Source organism: Zonotrichia leucophrys, chromosome 1 (assembly GCF_028769735.1).
Source record: "Zonotrichia leucophrys gambelii isolate GWCS_2022_RI chromosome 1, RI_Zleu_2.0, whole genome shotgun sequence".
Taxonomy (NCBI): domain Eukaryota; kingdom Metazoa; phylum Chordata; class Aves; order Passeriformes; family Passerellidae; genus Zonotrichia; species Zonotrichia leucophrys.
This window is the reverse complement of record NC_088169.1, coordinates 102,300,834-102,325,772: the sequence shown is the minus strand read 5'-3', so window position 1 is coordinate 102,325,772 and position 24,939 is coordinate 102,300,834. Positions and strand designations below refer to the sequence as shown.

General features: G+C 40.2%; 2 protein-coding genes across 10 annotated transcripts in view; one reads left to right on the top strand and one right to left on the bottom strand.

Moving 5' to 3' along the window:
* The window catches only part of JAM2 (junctional adhesion molecule 2), a 40,006-nt gene extending 19,703 nt beyond the window's left edge, over positions 1–20,303 (top strand). Inside the window, exons 2-10 of the mRNA XM_064726403.1 lie at positions 1,777–1,842; positions 4,563–4,676; positions 6,135–6,287; positions 9,265–9,470; positions 11,650–11,752; positions 13,199–13,306; positions 14,281–14,296; positions 15,054–15,087; positions 16,003–20,303. Coding sequence (XP_064582473.1) covers positions 1,777–1,842; positions 4,563–4,676; positions 6,135–6,287; positions 9,265–9,470; positions 11,650–11,752; positions 13,199–13,306; positions 14,281–14,296; positions 15,054–15,087; positions 16,003–16,035 — 833 coding nt within the window. The 3' untranslated portion in view covers positions 16,036–20,303. The remainder of the gene's footprint in view (positions 1–1,776; positions 1,843–4,562; positions 4,677–6,134; positions 6,288–9,264; positions 9,471–11,649; positions 11,753–13,198; positions 13,307–14,280; positions 14,297–15,053; positions 15,088–16,002) is intronic.
* Positions 20,304–20,815: 512 nt separating this feature from the next.
* On the bottom strand, positions 20,816–24,936 carry ATP5PF (ATP synthase peripheral stalk subunit F6). Of its 9 annotated transcripts, none has more exons than XM_064726416.1 (4): positions 24,802–24,936; positions 24,018–24,197; positions 22,581–22,705; positions 20,816–20,939 (listed from the first exon to the last, which is right to left on the bottom strand). In XM_064726416.1, the coding sequence occupies exons 2-4, from the start codon at positions 24,185–24,187 to the stop codon at positions 20,911–20,913; spliced, it is 324 nt and encodes a 107-aa protein (XP_064582486.1). In that variant the 5' UTR covers positions 24,188–24,197; positions 24,802–24,936; the 3' UTR covers positions 20,816–20,910. The 9 variants fall into 9 exon arrangements, with proteins under 9 accessions (XP_064582486.1, XP_064582554.1, XP_064582522.1 ...); XM_064726484.1 differs by having other exon boundaries at positions 24,018–24,200; positions 24,802–24,930; XM_064726452.1 differs by having other exon boundaries at positions 24,759–24,855.
* Positions 24,937–24,939: the final 3 nt, after the last annotated feature.

Sequence of the window (24,939 nt, the reverse complement as noted above, 5' to 3'; positions counted from 1 at the left end):
AAGCACTTGCTAGTCTGATGTGGATTAATTATAATACCTGTGCCCAACTCCTGGTAGCTGGGTGGGGGTTGATATAGGTCTAGTGGTTATTTCACTTGCTCTTTCTGGAATTTCAGTGTTCCCAATACATGAGTGTGAGGAACCAATTTAATTCCGAGTTCTGTCTCAATATTGTTTGAAATCACCAGAGGTGTGGGGAGAGGGGCTGTACAAGTGCTACTTGCAATGTTAGCATTCAGGAGCACATAATCACAGAGTGATTATATGCAGGTGCTTTTATTTAAGAGATCTGGGTGTCAGGGGTACAGACCCAAATCTGACTCTGACATGGTTTCCAGCTGAACGTGTTTTGTATTCTATCATTATATGACTTACATAATAATTATTAAACTTACATTGTTCTATTGTATACATTGATTTCATCCGAGCATGGATTTCTTGTGATCTGCCTCAGACCCTCAAACATAGTTTCTCATGACTCTTCTTATGATTAAACAATAATTACACCTAATTATTAAGTAATCATCACATCTAACAATCATATCATTTATCATGTATTGATTACAGAGGTGCAGTTTCACATGATCTAACAAACACAAGGCCTAACATTTCCTAGGGCCTACCCTTAACATTTTCCCAGGGCCTACTAACCCTAACTTTCTTTCTAGCTCCCCGAATTTTCTATGATTTTAAAATCTTTCACTATCAGCAGGAGGCAGCTAGGAGAAGATGGAAAGCCCCATCTTTCAGGAGCCTTTGCCTGGCAGCCATCTCACATCTCACATATAATGGGCAGTCAGTAGGAGGCCACCAGGGACACTGACCTCCAGAGAGGTTCTCCACTCAGATGGTGAGAGGGCATTGGGCTGCTCTGGAATGTTAGACTGGACCAATGATCTCCTCTCAGCATTGCAGATTTTGGGACGAGCAAGGAGTATAAAAGTAACTGTGTCACAAGCTTCGGAGCTTTTCGTCATTTAGCCCTGACTAGCTGGACATTGATGGCCCACTCTGAGGTTCTGCTGCTAATGCCCATTTTTTCTCTCAGTCGCCCCCCCTCTCTTTCTCTGCCCATTCTTCTTCCTTCCCCTTGTTCATTTTCTGTCTTTTCTATTCTTCCTTAGTAGGGCAACATCCTTTTCACTACCAATAAATGGTTCTCAGATAGAATACAATTTCACACAATTCCATCCTCAGCCATCTATTTTAGAAGAACCCCCTGCAGTTCCTCCAACAATATCCAAGAGTATGTAGGGATTTTTTCTTTCTTTGAGTTAAAACTAGATAAATCTTTATTATCTTCCTTCCCATTTCAAGAAGAATTTGAGATAATTGCCAATTACTGTACATATTTTTTACCCTGTAGAAACTGTAAGTGGTATTCTTCAGAAAATATGCATGCCTTGTAATAAGACTGCTATGGAAAATACACTTATAGATTAATGGATGTCTCCCCAGTTATAAACAGAAATTACCATAGCATAAAATTTTTTCTGGTTATATAGAACTTCTTACATGTTAATGTCATTATGCCATTGCAAAAAATAATTACTTATTTTTTACAAATGCCAGAACCTGGAGAAAAAAGATGAACTGTTCAAGGCCAGCCCTAGTCTAGCTCTTAGTTTGTACTCTTTTTCGTAGGCAATGTCTAACTTGTACAGTGTGAGGAGGTCTCAAAAATGTTGCTTGTAGCTGCCAAAGCACAAGCAATGTGCTTTGTGTGAAATCACAAATGTTTATTGCTCAATTGTCTTTTTTGCTGTCCCTTTGCAGATCCTGATGTGTCTGGAATCTCCATTGAAACAGATAACAAAAATGTAAAAGCAGAGGAGTTTAAAGGTACAGTATGGGCATTGTTGTGGTAGTTTTTAATATATACACAATACATGCAAACTGTGTGTACAGAAGCTGTGCAGATATTGAGGTATTCTTGCTCCTTCCTGAGGGGTCTTGTGCCTACTCTCTCCACTGATTCTGCACTATCTTGGTCTTGTCCCCACTTTCTCTTACTCGAGGTGAGGTTGACCTAGGTGCTCCCCAGAGATCCTTTCCAACCTCTCCTGTTCTGTGGTTCTATGACTTGTTTGTCAGTCCTGTAACTTCTGCCTGGTTTTCTTCCACATAATATTATGGGAGCTGATGAAAAGGAGAAACATTAAATATCTTAAAAGACAGAAAAGTGAAGGACTAGAAAGAACAGATATAAGTTAGTTAATTGTAAGTAACAATAATTTAATGGCTGTTTTTACTTGTCAGTAGCTGTAATGGCTCTTTACATAGTTATATATGTATATATATATGTCATATATAAAATAGCAAATTACTTCCAATAATGAGGTGGAGAATTTGCAGAGGAAAAGAGGAAAACCTGTTTGCTGGGTAGATGAGAAAGGGGAGTACTGTAGTGTGAGGTTTGTGGGTTATGTGGGTTTGTTTTTTGAATTTGCTTGGAGTGGAGAGAGGTGGGAATTTGGGATCAAAAAAACTGTTCTCTGAGCTTTAAACCTTATTCAAGGTCATAAACTTTAAACCTTATTCAGGTAATAATCAAATATTTTAGAGGTCTCCAAAACTGTCATCTGGACTTCTGTTAACTATTGTCTTGACAGAATGCATTTAGAGCTCAAGGCAGGCAAAAGCAGAGAGAAATGCTTCTGCTAATATTAAAGCTTGATTAGGCTCTGTATTTTTATATGGTATATGGCTTGCATTTTTTCTTTTGTGATTTGTACATTGAATGGAATCAGTTTAGCACAGCCCAGATGCCAAGCCAAGTTCTCCATGTGTTGCAGCACCAAGGAATGGTAGGGCCAATAGACAGTTATTCCACTGAGCATAGCTGGTCTGAAATGCATTTTCCTTTTCTCCTCTAACTCCTCTCACTGTATAGGAGGATGGTCAGGCTCTGGTCAGGCTCCCCAGGGGAGTGGTCATGGTACCAAGCTCTAGGTGACACTCCTAGTCATGGTTTTGTTCTAGGTAGTTCTGCAAGGAGCAAGGAGTTGGGCTCACTGATTCTTGGCATTCCTTCCAACTTGAGATATTCTATAATTCTATCACCAGTGATAGCCTCCAGACCAGATGTAAATCCAAATTAAATATTGTGCAGACCTCTCCAAGATTCCAGAGGGTTTTTGCAGGCCTAGCAATACCAGTGCTGATGCACAGTATCCAGTGGACCTACCTTAATGCAAGTCTGGAAAATGCCTCTCCCTGACTCTATTATCAGGGGAAAAAGCAGGAGAGGGGAGCTATAACTAAGGACAATTTTATTATGTTCTCTCTGTTCTGTGCACACTCCCTTTCTCCCATGCATTCCTTTTCTCTGAATAAGAATAGTGAGTGGGCATCAGTGCTGGGGTTTTTTTCTGAAACCAAAACATGTGGGATGCAAGAAAGGGACAGCTCATTTGAGACAGAGGTGACTTGTTCAGCTGAGAACACTTCAGCTGAGCTGTCTCTGTGTCAGCTAATAGAGACCAGCTCATTTGACAAGCCAGCTGACACAAGGCCAGTAGCAAAAGCAAGCTGAGCTTGAATGATGGTTTTTCTTTGTTAGAAGGATACAAAAAACAAAGTGGGAAGGAAACTAGCAAATCTTAAGATTCAGGAAGCCTCCACCCATACACTCAACCTGAAGTCAGGAACCTCAGACTTCCTGAGTGCACAGTATGTTTTTCAAAACAGCCAGTGCACGTGTAACATGTTTCTGGCAAGGAACACCCTCCTGCCTCAATTTTTCTTTCAAGTCTGGATATTTTTTTTCCCCTGTGAGGTATCACCAAGGCTACCAGTCTGGGTTTTTGTTTCTTTTCAGAGCAGACCTAGGAAATCAGACTCTGAAGGGCGAGGGAGTAGATCTGTCTGTAGCTCCTAATTACCTTCCAGCCTCGTTTGTTTAGACTGGAAAGGAGGATGATGGTTGATTGTGTTTGGGCAGTGCATGTTGGCATTATGAAAGCTAGACAGGCCTTGTCAAACCTATAAAGGCTTTTGCTCTGGATATTGTGGCCTGTAATGGAAAATTAGTAGCTTACAGGTAGCAAGGTCTATATTGCATTTGTTTCTTAAACCATCTTACTGCAATATTTTTCATCTCCATTAAGTTATACATTTAAACTAAAAAGCTATTGATACTGAATTCAGAATGGTAACTCAAAAAATATGTTTACAACAAAATCAGAGTCCCCCTTTTTAGGGGCGATCTGCTCAGAATTGTTTAAACTAAAATGAGGGTAGTAATAAAAAATGTAATTGATAAAGTAGATATTCCCATGTTAGATGGAGAAAGTAATAAACCCTATTCAGCATGGGAATTCCCTGGATCTGAAGTTTGACCCAAAAGCCACTGAAGTATAAGAAAATTACTGGTTTCTTTTTCCCTACTGTGTTTGTGTAAATCTGGAGAAGCATCACTTTGAGAAGTAGATCTGGCCATTGCTGACTGTACAAGTTCTTTTGAAGGAGGAACATGAATTCCATGGAACCTGAATGTGTATCAACACAATACTAAAATCTCTAATTTTCCCTTTTGTCTTTATTTTTTTTCTTCCCTCTAGAGGCTATTCTTAGTTGCAAACACAAATTTTCGAAAGGGATGAGTTTAAGAATAGAGTGGAAGAAAATCCAGTCTCAAGGAGTCTCATTTGTCTACTACAACAGTGAATTTACAGGTACAGTACTGCAAATGGATGGTTTAACACGTCATTCTCTAGCATAGCTATTGACTCTTTCTTGGGGAACAACACCAATAAGACTGAACAAGAAGGCTCTTGGCTGTTCATATAGAAGAGCTGTTGTTTTGAGAAAGAGAACTCTTCTCTGGGGTAAAAAAGCCATTTCTAAAATCATCAATTATTAGTTACCTTTTAATTAAGTTAAATATAATAAAATTAAAGGCTAAAAAAATGATATTGCAGATTTCTTGTGATTTTTCAACAATGAAATTACATGTGGATGTAAACTCCCCTAAACTACTGCAGGCTCTGCACTCCTATCCTAAAAAGAGGTTTCTGAAGCCTCCTGTAAAGCAGGAGGTTAGATATAAATAATTCAGCATTTTTTATATACATAAAATATAAACTCAGCTGTATATTATAAATTATTTGTGTTCTTTTCAGAAGTAGAATTTCTCTTTGTATGTTTTGAAAAGGACTTACTTAAGCTTTGTATGTTGGAGAACATATGGGTCTCTGTTACGCTGATCACAATAAATGAAGGCTGAGAAGTAAAATAAAAGCACAGAGATTTTGTTAGTTTGTAGAGCTTGCAGATGTGTTGACCTTGATGAACTTGGTTTTTTTCTGCATGTAATTTAGAGAAACACTGAAACTCATGCTTCTGTGTGTGCATGTAACTTTCATAATAAACTGTAGAATTACAAAAACTTCTTTATTGTTAGAAGTCTGATGGCAGCATTTTTGCTAAATCCATCAAGTTTTTCTTGCCAAGTTAAAATGTCAGATACTCTGCTGTGGTCTCACACAACCTTTTCTTTAAGGTAATTAAGTTAGTGATTGCCATGTCTCTAGTGGAAAGGGATGTCTTTCAGTCACCTCACTACTGCTATACATATTTTCTTGAAACACCTGCAGAAAAATGCATTCCATCTTCCAAGTGGATAATGTATGGCAGATGGAGGTTTTTTGAATTGAGGGTGGTTTTTTGGACTAAATGGAAGGTTCATACTGTTTTCAGAAGGGGATTACGTATTGCTCTTTGCTGACAGGTAACTAACACTGAACTAATGAGCAATAGTTTCATGTACAATATGACACAAAATATCGATAAATTGTACATTATTTCAGAATAAGCCAATAAACTATAGAGACTGAAAGAGGGGAAATTTAGGTTAGATGTGCAGAGGAAATATACAAAGGAAGTTCTTCCCTATGAGGATGGTAAAGCAGTGGCACAGGTTGCTCAGAGAAGCTGTGGCTGCCCCATTCCTGGAAATGTTCCAGACCAGGCTGGATGGGGCTTGGAACAACCTGGTCTGGTGGAAGGTGTCTGCCCATGACAGTGGGGATGGAACAAAATGATCTTCAAGGTCTCTTCCAATCCAAACCACTCTGTGATTCTATGATTCTGTAAGCAAAGAGCAGAAACCTCTCTGTCTCTTCTCCCTGAAGGTGATCTCCGAGGCCGAGCAGAGATGCTGAACACAGGAATCCGAATTAGGAACGTGACTAGGAGGGATTCTGGGACCTACCGCTGTGAAATCAGTGCCAAGAGTGAAGAGGGGCAACGCCTGGGAGAGGCTACTATTACTCTCACAGTATTGGGTACAAACTTTATTACTTAGGCTTTTTAGAGGAACTGGATGATGGGGTGTTGGGATGTTGAAGGTAGGGTTGCCCACACAGTGTGTGGGTGCCAGGTTTTTGGGTCTCCTTCAGGCTGGGTTTATAAAAACACTTGCACATGAACATTCTACAACATCACAAAACAGCTTGGCAAAAGTCACACTTGCATTAGAAAGGGACATAACTAGGGTTTTATTAAGTCAAAGTGAGTTTCAGGTCTCAAAACTGAAGTTGCTCAGTGACTGAGAATCTGGATAAGATGATCATGGTGTTTGGCACTGGAAAGTCAACATCTGTCAGCGCTTATCAAATATTCATAAGCAGAAGTTCGTTCCAAGATGCTACAGTCTCGTCCTGGTTTTGGAAGGAGAGAGTTTTTGTGCAATGCCAGCCAGAGAGCTGGCAATCAGTAGACTTTATTTACAGGAGAGATGGTGGTGCCCTACTGGGGAGCAGTTGTTCTTTGTGAGTCTTTGTTTTCTTTCCCAGTTAAAGAATTTATGGAAAAGTGAATATTGAGTGCATTGCTCTCACATTGCATTTGGTATTTGTTTCACTGGATGAGTGGTAGAGGCCAATAGTTTTCCTTTTTTACTTGTACAGGGACAAAAGAAAATACTTGCTTTTGTAGAGTCTATATCTGTCCTATTAAAACTAATAATCATTGATCATTCAAAATTATGCACAATTTCTAAGTTCTTCATAAAAGATGATAAATGCATGAACTTCTGAGTAGCATCAGCAATGGGGTAACCCCACTTTCTTCTACTTTCTCAACAGCTTTCCTGTTTTAAATGTGGCTTCTTAATTTAAAGTTGAAGTCTTCAAGACCAAAGGATAAAGTGGGGGGGGATGACACATGTGTTGCTTACAAACCTCTTTGAAAGTTAATGTGAATTAGTATTTAATTTGGTTTTCTTTATTTCTGCTTTTTATCTTAAAATCAACCAAGAAAAAACAATCAATACTAGTTAAGGTGTCAGTTGTTCTTTTAATGTTCCGCAGATGCCTCTTCACCATTATTTTTTTTCTATATAAAGTACCAAAAAATAAAAAATTAAGTTTCTTTTCTGTTCACATATTAAAAATCAAAAAAGAGATGTTCATCTTCATAGGAGAAGGAACAAACAGTTCTCCTGCATCTCTGTGGGGGAATGTTCATTTTTAATTTCAACTGGAATGTAGTAACCAATTGGTTTTTGGTCCTCAGACTGGGGTTTATAAAGTGCCTATGCTGACAACCAATGTCTCGGTGAATCTTTCTGACATTCACCTCTCAAAAATTTACTCCTTTTAATACAAAAAATCTTTTTTTCTCTTCTTCACTTCTGTTTTTAAATACTAGGGTAGGGAAGGGGCCAATTGCTGGACTACAGATTCCATGTTATCCCATCTCTGTCTGTTGCATACAAGAAACAAAGTGAAACAAACTCTCTGGGGTTGGATGAAAGTGAACAGATTGGAGAGAGGATGACACAGCATATGGTGGGGGGAGGCTGGCAGTAAGCACCTCTTTCATTTTTAGCAACTCATAAATTTTACTGTGCTCTCAGTAGCAGGGTTGTGCCTTCCAGCCCTTCTCCTACACTTCATTTCATTGATGTAGTAGTTATCAAGTGCTCAGCTTCTCACAATGACTGTCAGCCTGCCCTCATGTTGTCATGATCCCATTAGTAAAGTTCTTAGAAATGCCCCTGCCCATATCAAGGTGCAGATGAGATCAAATGACAGTGACAATAGTATGGGGGTTTATTTAATAGTAAATTTATGAGAGGAGAGAGAGAGAAATAAGAAATAGGTGGGAGGGACTGAGAGTAACAGGGACAAAATAAGGAAAACACCATAACTCCATGGATCCCAGTAATGTTTCAAGGATCTTCTCCAGCTGGTCTTCTTGGTGGTGAAGAAGAAAAGCATAGAATCTGATTGGTTAATATACACTCAGGCTAGGTGGGAAAATCCAGGCTCCTCCCTTGGGGGGCAGGGGGAGTTTGCCACTGTCCCTTACAACAGACTGGGTTTGTTGCATCATGTGCCGTCCTGGGGTGCAAGGCTTCAGGAATGACACTGGGGAGCACTTTAGGGGCCTTTGATGGATTAAGGCACCACGTGAATGTCCCATGGATGTGGCCTTCCCAAGGCTGGGGGTTCCATGGCCAGTTTGTGTAAGGAAGGATGGGTTCCCTGCCCCTGAGCAGAGGTTACAACACACCAAAACTTCCTCCCCCACCTCACCTCGGGGGGAAATCTGTGCAAACCTGCTCCCAACAAATGGGTCATTGGGCTACTGTGACAGCTATAGCTGGTCTATGGCTGCACAGATAATTAGGCCGTAACAGATACCAACTCGACCAGCCTAGCACCTTAGAGAATAAGGAGTAAACGAGTCCTCAGTTTTAAGTTGATAGGCTGAATTCAAGTTCAAACAAGGGGACCCCAGCCCTTTGAACCAGGAATGCACCTGTATCATTGGCCAGTGAGCTGGGCAGAGTTAAGACCTTTGACCAATAATATCTGTAAGCAGGGGAAATTCAAAGCCCTCACAAAGAGGGCACACATCAATAAACTCTGGCTGTTGCTGCATGAGCCTCGCTGTGTTCCAAATGTCACATTCCTGTCTCCACCATCAGTGACAGGCTATGGCCTCCCTCACCCCAAAGCAAGCCTGAGATTATTTTTAGCTGGGTTTGGCTCACACTCTTTTCCTTGTTTACTTGCTTGTTTCAGGTGATTTGAAGAATGAGTTTTCACTTTATTTAATCTCAGCACTTTAACTTTCAGTCCAAAGTCCCAGTCAGGTATCTTCAGGGAGGCTTCTTTGGTTGTAGCTTCTTTATACAGTTTTTGTTATAATGGGCAAAACTTTATATCAATGTTTGAGACATGAACTATTTGAGACTCTGACAGGTGTGGACAGTATAAGTGCATGTGTAACAAGTTCAATTTCACTGTCCAGTTGCTCCGACTACTCCAGTGTGTGAGGTACCCAGCTCCGCAATGACAGGAACGGTCGTGCAGATGAGTTGTAAGGAAACTGAGGGCTCCCCTCCATCTGAGTACCAGTGGTACAAGAATGGTGTTGCCTTGCTGGAGAAGACAGGAACAGGCAGTGCTAGAGCAGCAAACATAACGTACACCATGAATAAAAAGTCTGGAACTCTGGTAAGTGTAATAACCAACTCTGTCATAGACAGCTATCAAGGAGATGAAATTTACTGTTCAGTAGAATGATCCACAGGAGTCTAAATCCAAAAATTCACAAGGTTTTTGTTAGAGGTCAATGTCATGCTCAAATGTGCTGAGAAATGTAGAAGGTGGTTTCTGCCTCAAAACAGTGACAAGCCATAGACATTGAATGATACACACAAACTGGGTGAGGTGCAAGGCTGTAGTAGTGATAACTGAGAATCTAGAAATACATGGCAAATTTTACCTTGTCAATTGTTAAACTAGTGCCAGGTGAGAATGAGGTTTTGGTATGGCAATAGAGATCTATTTGACAGAACCTTAAAATTTGGAATAGTAGCTTCATACACTTCAAGGGGAGTGCAGCACTCAGGGCAGTACAGAATCTCTACAATCCAGTGCCATTTACAAGTTCCCATCCAGGACCTGTGAAGTCAGAGGGGAATGAGTTGGGACTGTAAGTAAGCTTAGTTCTTCATTTTTGTTGCAGTTTGTTTTGTGGGTTGTGTGTCTCTCTCATTCTTCCCCCGTTAGCTGATCCTTCAAAAGAGCTTGATGCTGCTTAGGGAGCTGAGATTTTTCAGAAGTAAAGAGTTGTTCTAGGAGCACTACTCTTGTGCAAAATCAAACATGGAAACTGAAGTATGACTAAGCATTCAGATGTTCTGAATGCTCATCACGGAAATCAGATGGATGCTCAAACTTACTAATCACTTCTCAAAATATCAAAGTATGGCATACATTAGGAAAGAAACAGTTAAGAAGTCTAATAATTAGGAAAACAGAAATACTGGAATTGATATGAGGTCCGTTTCTATTCATCTCTGTTACAGATCAAGTGAGAGCTTTAGAAAAGCCCTGCCTTAGGCTTAGATTTTTTGCAGCAGCTCTACTTAGGTGACCTGCACCTAAATTGCTCTGGCTTACAAGTTCTTAAGAGTGGACAGTTAGGTCTATTATAAAATGAGTTAGTGATTGAATTGGCAGAAAGTAACAGACAAGAGGCCTTAAACAGTTATTTATTTCACAGTGCAAAATAAAAGAACTACTAGTAGGTTACCTAAAACCGTGCATGACATTAAGGTACCTATACTACAGCTGGCAAGGAAATAGTATAGGTTAGGAGTCAGTGTAACTTACCACCGAATTGGTGATAGCGTAGACAGAGTCCTTACACTCAGCCCCCAGGAGAGAAACCACAAACTGGGGTCCTGACTTTGGGGGGGAGACCCCACGCATTTCCAGAGAATGTGCAGAAGATTTCTGCCTTGTGAAAATATGGTGTAGCTTTTACAATTTGGAAAGTGAAGTGTATGTCAGTCAGAAATTCCAGCTTGTCTTTCCATGTCTGCTTCCACAGCAAGATGTTTACTGTCAGCTGAAAGCATCAATCCCATGGCGATGAAATAATTCACCACAAGAAAAATTGTCCTGATTGAGTTACTTCACCAAGGCTCCTGTGAGGCTCATGTGAAAGCAAGATGCTCTGAGTTATTGCACCAACTAACAGGCATCAGATTAGCTCTTCTGTGATGGGGGGAGATGTCCTGCTACACTCACATTTTCATTTAATTTTCATTTTTACAGTGGTACTATTTCAGAAATAGTATGGTTTAGCATTTCTCTGTTGGAAGAAGACAAAGTGCATTTTTGGAGTGTTGAGAACCACCCAAACAACTCTTTGCTTCTGAAAAATTTCAGTTGACAATGCATTGTAAGCAGTATGCATCAAGTTTTTTGAAGGATCAGTAAATGGGGTTGTTGTTTTGATAAAATGAAGAAACTGTTTGATTTCAGGAATTCTGAAATTAGAGCATATCTAAAATAGTGGATATTATTGGAAAGTTCTGGTCCACTGAAAATTATACACTTGTAGATACACTCCACTGAGTTAAATGTCCATCTAAAGGAACCTCTTAGGCAACAAGCAGAAGTTGAAGGATCAGGGAATGCGACTAGGGAGCTGTTACAAGGTTGAAATGGACCAGAATTTTTTACTTGCCTTCAGGGTTTTTTGGGTTTCATTTGGGTTTCATTTGGGTTTCATTTTTGGGTTTCATTTCAAACAAACAAATCTACATTGACATGTCAAAATTTCTATCTTACAGGATTTTTTCCCCTGTTCTGATAATGGTTTTGGACTCTTTCTTAACAGCTGTTTAATACAGTTACAAAGAATGACACTGGAGAGTATTTTTGTGAAGCCTCCAATGGGATTGGATTATCTCAGAAATGCTCAGTGAAGCGAATGCAAGTTGGTAAGTGTTAAAGAAAATAATAGTGGAAAACAGTCTTGCAGTAGGATTTATGTAATTGCATGGTATAACTAAGAATCTAAGACCAGATTGATTTAAATATTTTTATTTGATTATGGCATTTGGGGGGAGGAGAAATAAGTTCCTTATTGCAGTAATTAGCTTTTAGATTGCCAAACACTGAATTCACAGAAAATCATCAGCCATATGAGAACTTTAATATTTCCAAATGCTTTTGTGGAAGGTTTACAGAAGAGTGTGCCAGTCCACTGGGGTGTTTTCTTCACATAAAGCCTCCCTTTTGGGATTCATTCATGAGAAATCTTAATGTAACAGTCTGTAACAACCCAAAATGTGTGAGGAGTTTTTTTGCAAAATACACAACTGGTTCTTGCAGATATCATAGGAAAGCAAATGGTAACAAATCCTAGTAACTACTGCAGGGAAGATCCTGTCCAAGCGTATGGAACTGCAAAGTTCCATATGGTGCTTTCATGGAACTTAGCTGAAAATCATGTCATGGGTTTTAATGCATTCTTGGTGGATTATGAGCAAATGTTCCTCAAGCTACTGAGATAGAATCACTTTGTGAAAATATGCACTAAGACCTAAATTGTTGTCAGCCTAAATTGTACAAAAATTTGGTGGGGTTTTGGGGTAAAGATCTCAACTATATATCGAAATATGCTTAAAGTTGGGATCCAAATAATTGGAAACATAACAAAAACCTATGAAAATGTTTCTGCTTCTTGATAATTTTGGTTTTCCTAAAATGTATGATAGTCTGAAATTCTTAGTGAGTATATCAGGATATGGGTGTGGTCTTTGTCATGGTTGAAGTCAAGCCATCACCTTAAAAATAAATATGGCCAGATGTTTCAGTAGCCTGGTGTAGAGTTTAACTTCAGGCAACTCAGCTTTATTGTGTTGTATTTTTAAAGCCTTGCTATTTAAAAATGTAAAAATCACTGCGTTTCCAAAAACTAATTTGAAGAGTTCTTTAGAAGTGGAACTCAATTGCCATCAGCTGTTTCAGTTGTGTTAAGCAAATAAACTATATGAAAAAACTTGCTTAACATTTACAAAAATTTCAAGATGTTTTTCCTCAGAGACATATGACTTGGGTAATACTTATCTGGGGTAGATATGGTAAGGAATATGTATCCCTTGGTCCTTGTTATTCTTTCCTTACTTTTGACCCAAACTAAGCAGCTGATGTGTACCAAGCACTTGTGTTAAAATAGCTGTGGCACATTAGTGCTCTTTTACTGCTTAAATACATCTAACTCTTACCAACTAACTTATGCATCTTGGGCCAAAGCCAAATATATAGATATTTTTGTATCTATATCACCGATAGATACAAAAATGCCTGTGGTAATTAGGGAAAAATCCAGCCAGTGAAATTTCTACAATTTACAACATAGGACTTCTGCTTTATAATTACAGATGACCTTAATGTAAGCGGTATCATTGTGGCTGTAGTAATTGTGGCTCTGGTGATGGTGCTGTGTGGCCTTGGAGTATTCTATGCCCAAAAAAAAGGCTACTTTGCAAGTAAGTAGAATAAAATCACTCCTTCCTTGAGTCCAAAAATGTCTTTATTTAGCAGTGTTTCCATGACACTCTCTCTTGCCTTGAGAAACTGTGGGTGCCCCATCCCCTAGAAGTGTTCAAGGGCAGGTTGGAGGGAGTCCTGAGCAACCAGACCTAGTGGAAAATGTCCCTGCTTATGGCAGGGAGCTGGAACCAGATGGTCTTTAGGGTCCCTTCCTACCCATACCATTCCATGATGTTATGATTCTGATGATGCCCTCCTTTCCATAAAGGATCTGACTCTGTGGTACTAAAGCTGGAGAGCATTAAAACAGCAATATTTTGTGCAGACATTTTTATTCTGCCAACATCTACTGCAAAAGGTACGTTGAAAATGACATGGAGATGTTTGTGCTAAGGCTACCAAACAACAACCTAGGGAAAGCAATGAGCCTCACTCTGGTTCGTGGAACCTCTCCACCCTAGTTTTGATAAGGAATGCCTAAGAAAGGCAAAATAGGCAAAATAAAATTAATCCTGTTTTAGTCAACAGTGCCTGACCAACTAAGTTCTGATGAAAGGGAAACTAAATTAACTGTCTTCTTCCTCTGGGTCATGGAAAAAATTTACTTTTAAGGATTGCTGCATAAAGCTTAACATCCAGCAACCCTCTCTGTAGCCTTTACATTGGAACCTATAGGCTTGAGCACAGCAACAATAGATGCCAAACATGGGGTCTGAAAAGGTCAGCTGCCTGAAATTACCAGGGGCTGCAGAGCTGCTCGTTAAGAGTTCACTTGGGGCTTCATTTACCCTTGAAACTTAATCATTCTTCTGCCTAAACTCACTACAACAAAAAGAGACATTTGGTTCAGAAACTCCTTCTAGAAACTGAAGAGCTGAATATTCTAGAAATAACTATTTCAAAGAACTTTAAAACAGCTAAGAAAACTGTTCTTGTGCTAATCCTTTTTATTTTTTCCTTTCTTTTTCAGAGGAAAGTTCTTCCCAGTAAGTATGCAAGCAGTACATAAATCACTGCAAACCTCATTTACATTTCAGATGATTTAGTAACTCTAATGGTTTTTAATGATTTTTTTAGCCTTTCTAATGTGATTTTTTGCAATAGCTTTCTTGATGCTGAGATAAACCTGATCCTACACACTAGCTGGTTTCCTTAATAGAAACCAGTGTGCTGGTCAGAAAGTGAATCATTACATTGCTGTGGTAAATACACAGAGATGTGTCTTTTTACATAGTTACAGCTTACACTTCTAACTCAGCTATTCATGTGTCTCCTCTTCAAACTAGACAAAAAATTATCAGAACCAAATTGATCTGCTCTCATATCCGTATCTTCAAGTTATTTCAGGAAGTGTTTTGTAAAAATATAACTGGTAGAAACTTTCTGACAGTGCCTGGTCTATTCCTTTGATTTGGATTTTTTTCACTCAAATTTCTTAGTAATAAGTCAGGATTCCTCAAGCTATTTTAGTTCTGGCCATGAGCTAGACAAAAAGTGTAACTGGAAGAGTTGGAAAGACAAGCTAGAGAAGCTGTTTGGCAGTGGTTTGTGAGATAACGACTGCTATCTAAAAGTATTCAATGGATTTGTTATTGTAAGTTTTTTTCTAAGAGGAGGGGAAAAATCCCTGAGGATTGCTGGAAATCTGGAAAAATGCTTTCATATATAAGGCTCTCAAAGGGGTAAACCCAACACCAGAAAAGTAATTTTTTAACCTGTATTCTTTTCCTGCTCTGTTAACAGAAAGAAGACAAACTATCAATCTACAAGTGAAAAGGCAAGTTTTTTGTGTTCACTAGTGTGTTTTAAAAGCTTTAAATATCTTCAAAGTTCCTTAGATCTGTAATGTCTTTCCACATGTGCACACACTCCTCACTCCTGCTGTGCCCATACCTGGCAACACTTTATCTGCATTTACAGCTTCCTATTGCATGGTCTTAAGTGCAACACTTTGCTCCATACTTTGCATCTTCTTGTACATATTGATTAACTAACTGAGACACAGTCCAAGACAGCAGTGAGAGAAAGATTGGGCCCTAACTCTTCTAAGAATAATGTGAGTCAAAAGACTTGAAATATGGAAGCTGAATTTACTACTTCCACCCCACTTCCTTGAGTCAGCTCAAAGGGCTTTAAATACTTGGTTCCAGCTTTTCAGATTGGTGCAAAAGGAATAGAGTTCTAAGTAAAACTTCAACTAGAAGTGACTTAACATCACTATCTACAGTTTAAGGACAAGAGGAGTTAAAGTAGCATGAGTAAACTGATGTAACCTTAAAAGATCCCTGAACACCACCCATTTTCTTAATCAAAACAGAACATACTAAATTGCATAAGCTTAATCCTTGACCTAGCATGTATATAAGAAACTTCCTGAGACCAACTGTTTGCTCTGAGTGAGAAAGATAAAGCTTTGAAGAGCTGTGGTATCTGTTTATCATTGTTAATGCACTTAAAAATCTGATGCTCTGAACAGAGCTGTTTGATACCTGAATTTATGAATAGGTTGCTACTTCTGTGTAGAGTCCATTTTGTACACCTCCCATCTCAGAAAAGAACATTTAGTAACCGTACATCAGACACATTTCTTGTCAAGCTCAGTGCCTTAGTTTCTTCTGAAATGTACACTAAATATTAACCTGTTTAAAATCTTTGAACTATTATTTATTGTAACCTTGTTTGCTTCATTTAGGATTTCAAGCACACCAAGTCCTTTGTTATTTAGAAGATTTCAGCCTCTGTGAGGGACATCAAATTACTACTTGTTATACAAAAGTATCAATGTCCTGGTTTCAGCTGGGATAATTTTCTTCATAGTAGCTGTGTTTTGGATTTAATATCAGAATAAAGTTGATAACACACTGATGTTTTAGTTGCTGATGAGTAGTGCTTACTCCAAGTCAAGGAGTCCTCAGATTCCCATGGTCTTCCAGTGAGGAGGTGCAAAAAGAAGCAGGGACAGGGCACAGCTGGGACAGCTGATCTGAGTTGTCCAAAGGGATATGCATAGAATCACAGAATCATCGAATTAGCTGAGTGGGAAGGGACCCATCAGGATCATGAAGTCCAGCTCCTGGCCCTGCACAGGACACCCCAAGAACCACACCATGTGCCTGCCATGTTGTCCAAACACTTCTGGAACTCAAACAGGCTTGGTGCTTGGTGACTACCTCCATGCCAGAACGTCGCTCCCAGTATTTAAACTGGGGAAGTTGGCCAGGAGGAGCCAGCTGCTGCTGGGGGACAGGCTGGTCATCAGTCCGTGGGTGGTGAGAAACTGTTGTGCATCACTTGCCTTTTTGGGCTTTACTCCTCTCTCTCCTTTTCACTACAATTAATAGGACTGTTGTTTTTATTATAATTAGTATTATTAGTATCTTATTTTACTTTATTTCAATTATTAAACTGTTGTTTTCTCAACCCACCAGTTTTACTTTTTTTTTCCCAGTTCTCCCACTGGGCTGGAGTGGGGACAGTGAGAAAGCAGCCACATGAGGCTGAGCTGCTGACTGAGGTGCTGGCAGTTCTTTTTGGCACCCAATGTGGGACTCAAAAGGTTGAGATGAGACCAGATCTGACTAGAGCATGTTAAAACAAGTTTGTTATAAGCCTTCATTGCATTGGTTTAATAGTTGCTGGTCACCATATTGATTCATTTGCTCTAGGCCTGGGCTAAGGTTATCACTGCGTTGTTCTGTGTTGTCCTGGCTTGTGAAATGATAGAATGACATGAGCCTGTCTGGTGTGTGTCCCCTCTGTCCTTTGGGAGCCATCTGCTGGAAACTATCCACAGTTACATCTACTGCCTTGTACCCTCAGAGAGCCAACCCATGGGAAAAACACGTTCCTTCCCCTCAGGATGATTACAATAGCATTTGAGAATTTTAAAGACTTTGCATATCCTGTGACTACCCTTGAAACCAACCTGGTCCTTTTGGTAACAATCAGTGTGTTGTTGCATTTGGTTCAGGTCTTATTTAGGGTTAGGAAATGATCTGTGACAACCGAAACCCCACTGACATGTACTGTACCTACACAGACTTCAGTAATAGGCCAACAAGAGGCAACCACTCAATCCTTACTCCTGAGTGAGCTGCAGGATATACATAAATATTTCAGCTGTTGTCCTGATGAGCATCCTACCACCTAGCTGTTCCAATGCTGGGATAATGGGACTAATGGGCTGGAACTAGAGGGAAGGAATCACTTTCTAAGAAAGCAAGCATTGACAAGGTGATTGCAAGAGAGACACAAGTCCCCAGCCTCTGGAAGCAGCTCCTGTCAAGCCTGAAGGAAAGGTATCCTTACAAGAATGACACTACATGTCACCATGCAAGTGGAAAGATATCTAGTACTTGAGGGAATTAGCCATGCTAGAGATTTATTTTGACCTGGACAATACAAGGTTCCCCACAGATCCAGACTAATTCCTTTGAGGTGGAAGTTTGTACAGTGTACCAAGAGTACACACCAACCCACTGGCAACTGTTAATCTGAGAAGACATCACATCTGTGGATACAGTGGCTTGCCATCTCTGGGAATTTGAAGACAACCTCTCTTCCTCTCTCATCTGTGAAGAAACTATGGTAAACTGTCCCAGGAGTTTCAGCAGTTCAAAAAGGTTATGTTCTATTCCTCACCTCTACAGTCCCATGCTAATGACAGTAAATGTTGGCCCAAGAGGGAGGATATGGAAGGTACACACCATGGGATACCCTGTGGGTTTAGCTCAGAGACCACAGAGAAAGCATGAAGAATTGGGATGGGAAACCTACCGTGACCCTAGAGACATGAATTGTAAGGAAAACAATCCCAAATTGAGGTTCTTCCGGGAAAGCTGCTACTTCCATCTCCAGTGGATGGTTTCCCAGGTAGAGTGGAAGGGCTGACTTTACTTCTGATCCTATGGAAAGAAATTCTAATCCATTTCCTCAAAATGTAAGCTTAGATGTGGATTTTTTGAAAATGCATATTCCGAACTAGTCTGATTGTAAGCCTTCTTTATCAAGTGATTCAGAAGAATGATTTCACATGGGCCCCAAGCAACACCTTTTCAACAGAATAAACTAGAAATACTTGGAAAACACTCACAGATGCTTGGGCCAAGGAACATAGCATTTAGTGGGCATATTGTATCATGAACCAGCTGAGAAAACCACATGATCCAATGGACTGTTAGACTACACTGAGAGCAATGGCCAGGGGGAACCTTCAAACATTGGGATGCACATTGGCAAAGGCCACCTGGTGAGTCATCAGCCAAGTGGGCTGGCCCTGCCCAATCAAAACTTTTAATATAGAAGAGAATAAAGTCCCTGTAGTGCACGTGAAAACTGTGCTGCAGAAGACAGTTTGGGTTGTTCCTGCCTTGGGCAAAAGCCAACTCATCTGTGGGATTGTTTTTGCTCAAGGACTTGGGCACACTTGTTAAGATGGGAGGATGGGCAAGTCTGGTTTGTGCATTGATTTCATTGAATAGCCAGTGCATTGTGTGATGTTAATTGCTGTGAAATGCTGTGTATTAGTACTTTTACATCAGCTGCATGCCCACAATTGCACTGGGCACCTCATGGTGCCTGTCTCCACCCCTCCAGCTTTGGGGATGTGAACCCAGCTCCCTTTCAACTGCCATATTAAGAATGAACTTTGATGCAATGGGACAAGCAGAGCAGTGATGGAATCAGAACTGGCTTCAACATGCACCAATCCAACACCAGACCCCCTCTTTCCTGCCCTGAAAGACTCTTCATGACACTCACAAGTCATGACTGTATAAGCCAAAAGTCATGGACTGAATGAATTCAGTAGACATCTATGGGATTGTCTATAGATAAAGGAAATGGTATCTGTGTGTGCATCTATAAAAAGACAGGAAAGGTGCTGGTACGTTGGGAAGTGTGGGATCTGGCGTGACATAAATGTCAGTTATGGAGTAAGCAGCTGATACTTTTCTGGTTTCAGCTGGGAGTTAATTTTCTTCCTAGTAGCTGGTACAGAGTTGGGTTTTTTTAATTAGTATTAGAATGATGTCAATAACACAATGATGTTTCAGTTGTTGCTCAGCAGTACTTACCCTGACTCAAAGACTTTCCAGTGTCTGAAGCTCTGCCAGTGAGAAGGTGCTCAAGCCACAAGGGATCAGGGCCAGGACCCTGACCTGAACTGGGCAAAGGGATAGAACATCATGCCCAGTATTTAAACTGGGGGAAAGTTGGCTGGGAGGGGCCATTTGCTGCTGGGGAACAGGCTGGGCATCAGTCAGTGAGTGGTGATGAGCACTTGTGCTCTGCATCACTTGTGCTTCTCAGGTTTTCTCTTTCTCTCTTTTTCCCATATTATTACTTTGGTTCAGTTATTTAAGTGCTTTATCTCAACCCACAAATTTTATTTCTAATTCCCTTCCCTACAGTAGGGGGAAGGGACAGGGAGTGAGCCAGAGGCTATGGGATGCTTAGTTGCTGGCTGGGGTTAAAACCATAAGGGATCTTTTGGCCTCTGCTCTGTAAATATTGTTTCTATGTCTTACATGCTGAAAATAAAAACTGCCAATATTTAGTCAACCTAGCTGTAATGGCATTTCAAAAAAAAACAACTCCCAAATAAACCTGAAGACAAATTAACTTGTATATTCAATTTAGTTCTGTGTGAAAGCTTCTCATTTTGTTCATATGTACATGCAGCAATACAAGATTCACTCTTGCAGCCTGGAACAATCTATTCAAATAACTTTCATAGGTGATCTCATTACTTGTGTCTCTAACATTGTCAAGAGCTCAATTTCTCCTGCAATTCTGATGTACTAGGACTTAAGAGATGACTTTGGCAAATCTGATACAATTGCAAAGCATGTAGCAGTAAACTCACTATGCTGACAAAATAAATCTTCCTGTAATAAAAACTCATGCAGTGTTTTAGTGTTTAATGTGAAAGTCTCTCTCTCTCTGTAGACTGCATATGTAGTTTCATTCTGAATAAAAATCATGTCAATACAATTCAAACTGTAGTATGAAGACTGTGAAAGTGTTTATGTAGTTTCTCAGATATAATTTTTATAAATAAATAGCTCCTCAGAAGTTAAAGTGTTTGTGTCAGTAGTTCAGTTGCAGAGATTTGCACCTCACAACCTCTTTAGCAGACTTCATTTTCTTCAGGAAGATAACCTTCATCACCTTTGTGTTCATTGATGTAGTGTAGAATTAGGGCTTTTGTGCCTGTGCTTTTGACTGTGCACCTCCATCACTACTGTAACTTTGCTACAGACTTAAGGTTCATGGAGATTTTTTTTTTCTGCAGAAGCTTTTTGGATAAACTCAACAGAACAAATACTTCCTTCCTGGTGTATCATTACAAGTGTTATAGTATCTAAGCATTAAAACACAGCACACAAAGGAGTTTTGCAGTTAACACTGAGCAGCACTACTCAGCTGTCTCTGTCATGTAAGAGTTGATGATCACAGCTAGCCACACTCACCATGCAATTAAGAGCTTCTTCACACCACTGAAATCAAACTGAAGTACTACATTTATTAAATTACAATTGGTGCCATGTCCAGTAACTCCATGGTTGTACATTGCTGTTTGGTGTACAAGCTGCAGAGATCACTTTGGAGTCTCCTCAAACTTGGGCTCTACAGGAGGAATGGGAGAGAGAAAATTCCTATTAGTATTTTTTTATTCCATCCTCAAACACCACAATTAATTTGTAATTCAAAGAAAAGTAACCATTACATTGCCAAGCTAAAGGAGCACATTGCAGTCTACACCTCCACTGACTGATTAAATGTGGGCAGCAGTAAACAATAAGTAGGATGGAGACAGGTCTTTTTCACCCTGCAGGAGTTATGTATAAAGGCTAAGCCTCAGTAATGTTCTGCCTAAACAGCTTTTAGTGACACCTGGCATAGGGGAGAAGACAGCAGAGAAACTGAAGAGGTCAACCAGAACATTACTGGATGAGTATTTCCAACACAGCTCTATAAGAACAAGTAATCTCTCTTCCCTCCCTTTCATTAGTGTATCATCAGTGTTTATTAAGAGAGGAGCACTCAATTTTAACTCAACTCAGCAAGATGCTCTCAGAGCAAACACTGACCAAGGAGTTCTTGATGTCAAAGGTACAGGCTCACCAAGGTTAGGGCTTTGGGCCCTAATGCCTGCTGTCTTTAATGCAAAGTCTGGGAGGCAAGGGTCAGCTTATAGTAAGCAACCCTAAGGTAAAGAAATTGATGTTCCCACTCATATAATTACTCAGATTAATTACTATTTGAAACCTAATTGAAATTAGATCAAGGACAAGCAACAGTGTCAAAAGAACAAAGTCATGTTGTGTCTGTGCTTTGCTCTGTTCCTAGTCACAAAAATTCCTTTTCCTTACAAAAACAAGTAAAATTTTAATATGCATAGTTGCACATATGACACAAAAATAAAACAGAATGTAGAGAAATTACATCCCTAAAATTGTGGCAAAATAAAACAGAAAAAAACATAGATCCTACTTTACAGGTACTCTGTTTTATCTGCACCAGTAACAACTTGACACCAACTTTACCCAACCGAAATAGTACCAAAACCCAAAACATTTTCAGGTGTGTTTCAAGTCTAAATTGGAATTCCCAGACAGTCTGATCAGAATTACAAGTTGCTGACTATGATTGCTTGGCCTTGGCTGGCTGCCAGATACCCACCAAGCCTCCTGCTGTCTGTTCTTTCCCTTCCACACTAAAACATACTTAGAGCAGTTTAAAAAAAAAAGTCATATCCAAATAGCTGAAGAAAAGGGTTTAATATAATTTAGCCACAAAATATTCATAAGTAAGGAAGTTAAGTCCTATGTTAATTTTCTGAAATTAGTGGCTTCCAGAGGAGCTTACGAAATCAAGAAAGTCACAGTCTGGATGATATTAAGACTAAATGATATTCACATTACAGTCTGCTGATCTTTTTTGGCAAGATGAGAAAAATACACACCCTAGGCTATTTCTATTTGAGGTCTTTTTTTAGGGTGTCTGAAGGACAATTAAGATAGCCTGCTCTGACTGCAAGTTTTATTAATCATTAGCATAATGAAGACCACATCCCTGCTAGAAAAGGCAAATAATCAAAACAGGAGTCACATGGAAACAGATGTGAACAGTGCAAAAGCATAAGATTCTCAGAGGGCATTTTACCCAAAATTAATGGTACAAGTATAAACCAAAGGGGAATGTAAGAAACCTGTGAGTGAACATGTCTCTAGCTGCAATTAGAATTCAGTAAGATTGTTAACTCACCCTCAAATTTAAATTCTGGAAACTTGGTGAGATCTCCTTCACCATAGGCCCGTTGGAGTCTTGCAAGGGATTCATTCATATCTTTTTGAAACTCAGGTCCTGCATCAACAGGCCCTCCAGCTTGCCTAATAAACATTAAAAGTTGTGATTAACAACTTAGTTCTAATATTTCACATGGAAAATTCTATGTTTTTCAAGCCCATTTATAAATTAAAACTTTCTAACAGCCAGCCAAAGGAAACAATTTAAAATACTTCCAAAACTCGATATATGACACCTTAGGGCCTCCTTACCTTACACACAAACAAGGTTCTAAGGGTAAAGGTTTTTTGCTGTCAGTGAGGAAAATCCAGCTATCAGGGATGAAAATCCAAGCCTTTTGAGACAAGAGGTGGTCTTATGAGGCAAAAAAACCACTGATGAGGATGGAGGCTCTCCAGGCTTTTAGTTTTGTATGTTCCAGGTGTGAATTCCTAACAAAGCTGTGATTTGCACCTCTTCTGTCTCTGAACTAGTTATCTCAGTAAAGCTTAACTGTTCTTGCCAAGAAAATGCATTTTGAATGCTAAAGAAGCAAAAGTCTCCTCCACAACAGCAGCTTCTTGGCATTTAAGCATCAGATATCCAAAACAGTAACTCTTTAGATTGCCAGCACTCAGTTGTACCAGCACGGGATCCATGCTTAGAATTGGTAAAAATCACCAAATATCTCCCTCCCTACACAGATGGGTTTGTAGGCAGGGATAGACACATCTTCTACCAGTAGAGCTAGGAAGCATCTTAATTCCTTTCCAGGAATACTTCCCAAGAATAAATGACACAGAATTACTATAGCTTTCCTTTCCTGGTCAGCAGTTCATCCAAACATTACAAGAATCGAAGATTCCATTTGAAGGAACTGCTTATTAACTTAAGCAGTTAAGTAAATGGACCACCCTGCTAATTCCATTAATTCTTAATTGGTTTTGGAGGCTATTTCCATTCAGCTTCTGGAAACAAGACTACAGAATAACTGTTTTCCTCAGCCAAAAAAAAAAAAAAACAAGAAAAAAAACCCAAAAAAACACCAAAAGAAAGGGTTTGTTGTTTAGCTTTCCCTCCCCAATTTATAGAGCATGTAGATGGGTAAAAATTAACATACCAGTACATTCATGCAAAGTGCAAGAGACCTTAACTGTGTAGCTTAACTGCCCAAGAAAGAATGGCATCAGATTTTTTCTTTTTTAAAGGGAAAAAAATTTGGTATTTTCTATTAGATATGCAAGAACAACCCTTCCCACTAGTGAAACCATAAATGTTGCAGAAAAACACACCTTAAATATTTACAGACCAGCCTACAGAAGTATCAAACTCTGAAAAATCAAACACTTCGGGTCTGATGTTTTTATGTCCAAATCAACAGATTTTCCCCTTAAGACAAATTATTCCTTTACTTACTTGCTCTTGGTGTTGTACTCTCTGATCTTGTCCACGAAAAGCTTCTGGACGGGGTCGAGCTCTTTTGTCTTGTTGAAAGCAATGGCAGAGAGCCCAATGTTCCTGCGCAGGTGAACGGACACGGCGGAGTTGAAAAGGGAGGAAAGCCGCAAGATCTGCCGCAGGATCATGGTGGCACTACTACTTTAATAAAACACGAAAGGAAGAATAAAAAAATTAGTCACAGCTATACAATAAATGCATTTAAAAAGCAGGAAAAAAAACCTTGGAGCTAAAACAAAAAAAAATATTTCCTTTAGGATATTATTAAGATAAACGCATAAGAAGAAAGAAAAATGTACTTTGGAGCTGAGCTTTAAAGCTCAATACTTTAAAGAGAGATAGTCAAAGGTTATTTAAAACAGCATGGGGGGAGGGGAAATTCCAGCAACCACTGAACCCGAGGGCACCGTGATCCCAAGGCTGCAGCTCCGCGACCCGTTCGGTACCGCGATTCGATACGGAATCGCGATAGAACAACCCAGACAAACCGTGAATTCCGCCCTTCGCGTTGTTTAAGTAGAAAAAAAAGGCGACGCTTCCAAGCCCAGAGTCACCTTGGCCGAGCCGCTGCCTCCGCTCGGCCCCGCCGCCCTCGCAGTGCGCGCCGGGAGCCACCGTCCCCCCCCGCCCCTTCCACCCGCACACCCGGGGCTGCCCCATCCGCACACACTGCCCGGCCCCGCTGAGCGCCCCTGGGACCTGGGACAGCGCGGAAAGAGCCCCGGGAGAGCCCAGCACGCACCGTCCCCGCACAGAGCCGCCTCCAGCCGAGGGAAAGGGGCTCAGGGCCTTCCGGAGCCGCGGGGGCTGCCGGGAGCCGTAGTTCGTGCGGGGGCGCGGCGGTGTCGCGCGTTTCCCCGCGCTGGGCCTGCGCGCCGCC